The 5,512-nt window shown below is 43.3% G+C and overlaps 1 protein-coding gene across 1 annotated transcript; it reads right to left on the bottom strand.

The window, feature by feature from the left end:
• wnt10b (wingless-type MMTV integration site family, member 10b) lies at positions 1-4,757 on the bottom strand. Its single transcript, XM_047373382.1, has 4 exons — positions 4,531-4,757; positions 3,756-4,018; positions 3,166-3,617; positions 1-1,893 (listed from the first exon to the last, which is right to left on the bottom strand). Exons 1-4 carry the CDS (start codon positions 4,602-4,604, stop codon positions 1,393-1,395), a joined length of 1,290 nt encoding a protein of 429 aa, XP_047229338.1. The 5' UTR covers positions 4,605-4,757; the 3' UTR covers positions 1-1,392.
• Between the last annotated feature and the right edge of the window lie 755 nt (positions 4,758-5,512).

Genomic DNA, 5,512 nt, shown 5'->3' with positions numbered 1-5,512 from the left:
CGTTTCTTTATATTTCTGTGTAAAACTAACCAAGAATAGAATGTTCCTCCATCCACCTTGGATGCGTGTTCAGTGCCATTTAATAGCTTCCTTTAAGAGCATTTCCTCTTGCATCCGACACGCCTTCAAATCCAAAGCGGAACAACCACCAAGACATCCAGGAAGCTGGTGCAGAACAGACAGCCTGACAGTTTCCGAGTGATCTCTCAGACAACACCACAGTGATTTCCCCATTGGCCTAGCTAAGATATGGGACTCTTGGAACTACATGAGCAAAACTCCAGCCGGTTCCATAAGTGAGACATCCAAATTTCAGAACAAAGTAAGACACTCAATTCTATTTTTCAGTGACGGTTCTGGTGCTGAAAGCTTACAGGTCCAGGTGCTTTCAAAAGTTTGAATTTTTTTTTCTTTTCCTCTCTAAAGCAACGATTAGTTTCAAACTGAGGTTAAAAACTACTTTCTCCAGGCTCTTGAGAGACCTTTGGCAGAGAGTTGGTTTAGTGTCTTTGTTTTCATGTTTGTTTTCCTTAATTAATCATCAAGCACATCTTAGTGTGATAAATTAAACCTTGATTTATTGCTATTAGGATTTGATTGTTCTTGTAGTTGAAGTGTTCATTTATTGTTTATTCTTCATAAAATTTTAATCCTTAGAAATACAGATATCTTCTTGTGTCTTTTTATGTGACAGCTATCACTCAATGGAAGGGTCAAGAATCATCCCTGATTTTAAGATAATGAGACTGGTTCTTGAGGCTAAATATAACTGAAAGTAGCGTAATCACATTGCATTGGATTTGTAGGTGACATTTCTTTTAATCTGGAACTATACAAATTAACTGACTGAACTAAAATCAATGTTACAATGTGCAGGTTGTGGGAGCAAAACATCCATATTTAGCTAATCTTTTAGAGATCATAAGATTTAGAAATGAAGATGCTGAAACTTTGGATTTATCTTCCAGATAAAGTTGGCAATTCCCTTTCTGCCATTCACTCAAACCAACATGAAACACTCTGAAACATTAATCATATTAATAAAACATACGTTTACAAATATACACTCACACAATAAAAAACACAGCTACTGTACAACAAGATCAATAAGAAAGCAATAGCTGAAACATTAACACTCCTCTGCTATTTCTCCACTTTTCTGTTGGGTAGAAACGATAGCACTCTTCATGGCTGAGAGGGTAGCGTCCAAACAGGCCGTGGCAAAACAAATGACATGACTCACCTCTTCAATCTCTGACCTGGCATTTTGGGAATAACAGCGGCTACACAGAGAAAATAGATCCCAGATGATGGAATAACAAAAAACACAAAATGAGAGGGATAAACAGATTCTCAGGAACAGTTGCACAAAAAACAAAACAAAAGTTGGATCTACTTGCACACATTGACCCACTCTGTAAGGCGACACTCCTCACACAACACGTAGCAGCACCAGTGAAATCGACAATTGCAACGCTCACTGCGAGTCTGCCTCAGGATGTTGTGCCCACGGCCGCAGCACAGCGAGCTGCAGCTGTCTGTGCTGTAGCTAGTTTTGTTGCAAATGCGTCCCTGTGTACCCGGAGAATCTATTGATGCATCACGCTCGCAGAAATCCGGCGACTTCTCGAAATACACCAGCTCTCGGGACATGCTTCGACGGCGTCCCTCGCTGAAACCCCCAGTGCTTCTATGGGCACCATTTTCTGTTCGAGGGTTGAAAACGCCATTGTTTTTGTTCTGAGAGTTGACGAAGATGGATGACAAGAACTTTTCCTTGAGCAGAGATCCAACAAGGCGGAACTCTGGAGAAACGTACCAGCAGGTCTTGAACTGGCAGCTCCCTGATGTGCCGTGACATTTGCATTTTCTTGTCATATTGTCAGTCACTATCTGTGTAAAAAAAGATGCATATTTCAGCTAAATGAATTGCAGCAGCACCATGTTTATGCAGTATCTCACCAAAATATTGCCACTCCTTTGCTACTCCTCATTCAGTATATTTTGTTGGAATGTGATAGGCAGCACAACATAGCACATAATTACCAAATGGAGGAAAAACAATACATGGTTTCACAAAAAAATTTTAAAGTCTGGCCTGCATTTGTAGCAACGCCTTGAGTGAATATTTTGTAGAGCCACCGTCATTTCAGTTACAGATTAAAGTCTCTACCAGCTTTGCAAAGTTAGAGACTTTAATTTTTGCTAGTATTTTTCAGTAAACATACATTTTTAAGTCAGATTCTCAATTGGATTTAGGTGTGGACTTCGACTGGACCATTCTAACTCATGGATATGCTTTGATGTAAACCCTTTCATTGTAGCTCTGGCTGTATGTTCAGGGTCATAATCCTCTGGAATGACAAACCTCTGGCCCAATCTCAAGTCTTTTGCAGCCTCTAACAGGTTCTCTAAAGAACTGTCTTGTATTTAGCTTCATCCATCTTCCCACCAACTCTGACCAGCTTTCCAGTCACTGCTGAAGAAAAAGATCCCCACAGCATGATACTGTCATCGCTATCTCTCATCGTCGTGTTTACAGGGTGATGTGTAGTGTTAGTTTTTCCCACACGTAGACCCAAAATTAAATTTTTGCTCTCAGCTGACCAAAGGACCTTCTTCCAAATGTTTGCGGTGTACTCTACATGGCTTGTAGCAAAGTTTTAACAAGACTTCTTAGAGCTCTGACTTTCCTCTTGCCAGTCTCCCATAAAGGCCAGATTCTCCCACCTGAGCTGTGGCTCTCTGTAGCTCCTCCAGAGTTACCATGGCCTTGGCTGTTTCTCTCTGTAATGCTCTTCTTTCCTGTCTGTACCCTACTTGATTTGTTTTTGATGTCCAAATCCTTCGATTTTATTATCATAATGTAACCCAACCATGCTTTCCAGTTCTCCAAACTTTATCCCTGACCTGTCTGGTGTGTTCATTGGTCTTCATGATGCTCTAATGTTCTCTGGAAACCTCTGACGCCTTCAGAAAACAGATGTATTTAAATTGGCTGCTCTTCTCCTTCCACTTCATAGTTATACACTACTTTGTATTAGTCTGCCACATAATATCTTAAAACTGAACTGTGGGACTGCAACGGGATAAAATGTAAACAAGTACAAAGTGCACAAAAGCTTGAACTATACATGAGGTTGTATGAATGAGTACATTACTCACCTGCCGTCCTACACGGTTATTATGTATCCTCATGCGAGCATAGATGTCCCTTGGAGAGCCACGGGAATCAAGCCAGTCTCTTGAAAAACGATCTCCAAACCGCAAGTCATGACTGCAGCCCCCCCACATCCAGGTGTCCTGCACAGGGCTTAACTCATCTGATAAAGGCTTGAGCAGGGCAGACGTGTGGGCAGAGTGTAGGTTGGGTGGTAGGTTCCCATGGTGCCCATTTAGATCAGAGGGTAATGATTTGGTCATGCCGATGCCTACCGCGCCCTTCTGCAGAGTCTGCAGCTGCAGCTGTGTGAGTTTCAGCCGGATCTTGTCATCGTCCTGGCGACGTTTGGCCTCACAGCTGCACCCCCGCAGCTTGCCCATGCTGCAGGCCGAGGCCACAGAGTGAGCCACACCCGCTGCCAGCAAGGCCAGGGAGAAGGCACTCTCGCGAAAACCTGGGGGCCCAATGTGCACACACACAGAGAGATGGTCATGATAAACAGTACCATTCTAAAGTGGTTTTCCATTGTCAAAGCAACCCAAAACTCTGAGAGACCTATTGACTATTGCAAAAGCTTCCCTGAACTTCTCACCCCTACTGAGGATGGTGCTGTGGTGGGGCAGCTTCCCAAAACTTTCAAGGGAAGAACAATTCCAGCGCTGGTCGCGCAGCTGGTGCTGGCACTCATGGATGGCCACCTGGATGCCCTGCAGGGCGGATGCTGTCACGTCGGGACTACGCATACACATCCGCATCTGACGTTTGCTGAGGCCTACCAACCTCAGGCACACAGAGTGAGGGGTTAGAACTGGATCTCCCGCCACCTTCAGGCTGAGGATATCATTACAGAGCACCCTGCAGGGAAGAGAAGGGTTGGTGGGATTTGTCATCAGAGCTGGTCAGGAGTTCATCAGACAAATCCAGAGAATGTGGCAGTGGGAGGGTGATCTGAATACTTAGAAAGCGCTAAAAAACAGCAAAGATTTCAAAGAGCTATTCTATAAAATGAAATGTGATATGTTGCATAAACTCTGTGCTGTGCACCGATCTTTGTGCTTTGGTGCTGCTTAGTGTTAGTTGAAGCAGAAAGCTAATTCTAGATAAACAAGCAATCTAGAAATAATCCAAAACAGATTAAACCACAAGGACCGATGAGGCTCATAATTTCAAACCTCAGACGTATATGAACAAATTGCAAAACAATGATTCATGTTATTCTAATATTAGCCTGCAAAATCAAAGACAGATGTATCACCTTCTAAATAAATAAGCACAGTTTCATTCATATAATAAGCCAAACGTACTAACATCCCTCAAAATTGCCCGTATAGCATAGTAACTCTCCATGGGCTCTCTAGTGCACTTACGTTAACGCAGGTGACATAAGTGCTGTTGCCAAAATCAGGAATTGATTCCAACGGAGTTTGTCTGATAGCTCCATTTTGCTAAGCGTCTGTCGCGACGGGACATTAAAACTCTGATAATAAGCCCCTCGTAATTAAATAAGAAAATTAGACCAAAAAAAAAGGTGGGTAAAAATGTGTTGGAGTATTATCGATGCGGCGCCAAACGAACGAGTAGTGAGGACGGAGAAGACACGAACTCGGGGGCGAGAGTAAACTGGAGGAGGGGGGAGATGAAGGGGGTAAGGGGAGGGGAGTGGATGCCTCTACAGGCGGCTGTTTGCAAAATATTAGCCAATATGATTGTTATATTGTTGGAGATGGCGGTCATTCTTGAGGGCGTAAACGCGGTATCTCCAAACTTTTACGCACGGGCGCTCTCCGAGCAGGTCCAATGCTCAGCAAAAACGTGGATTTGAAGTAAAATTCCCTCAGTATGTTTGTTTATGCGTATAAGACAGAAGAGGCATCTCCTTTTTTAAGGATCGAGAACAAAGAGATAAAAAATTGGAGGTTCTAGTCATAAAAGGGTGTTATTTTTTAAAAAATGAGCGGGGGAGGGGAGAGCTGCTGCTCCTTCCACTGTACGACAGGGAGGCAGCAGCAGGCAAGCGGCTCAGCTCAGAGACCCTCCAACAATACTGATTTTAGTCATGCGTCCCACCACCACCCCTTCCATCCTATACCTCCCATCTCCATCAGAGCGGCTGTTCCTCGTTGTTGCGCTTGAAACAACTTCCCTCTGTCAATGCAAAGTCCTCAGCTCAAAAACGCACCTGCCTACAGTGCATTTCAAGTGATAGACTGGACTCCTCTCAGTTTGTGTCGCACATATAAGAAGTAATTATTCACCAAAGTGGATTTTAGACTTCCTGAAAAACATTTTCTTCATCCCGAAAAGCATAATCAAGTGTGCAAAGTATCTACATCCAGATCAACTGTGTTG

The sequence above is a fragment of the Girardinichthys multiradiatus genome, chromosome 1, assembly GCF_021462225.1.
Source record: "Girardinichthys multiradiatus isolate DD_20200921_A chromosome 1, DD_fGirMul_XY1, whole genome shotgun sequence".
Lineage (NCBI taxonomy): Eukaryota > Metazoa > Chordata > Actinopteri > Cyprinodontiformes > Goodeidae > Girardinichthys > Girardinichthys multiradiatus.
This window is presented reverse-complemented; position numbering and strand designations above follow the sequence as displayed.

Bases quoted from the DNA above. Each gene is read 5' to 3' on its own strand.
- wnt10b (XM_047373382.1), bottom strand. From the start codon at position 4,604: ATGGAGCTATCAGACAAACTCCGTTGGAATCAATTCCTGATTTTGGCA. The intron at 4,019-4,530 runs GTAAGTGCACTA...TCTTCCCTGCAG, and splicing joins CTTATGTCACCTGCGTTAAC to GGTGCTCTGTAATGATATCC. The intron at 3,618-3,755 runs GTGAGAAGTTCA...TTGGGCCCCCAG, and splicing joins CAGCACCATCCTCAGTAGGG to GTTTTCGCGAGAGTGCCTTC.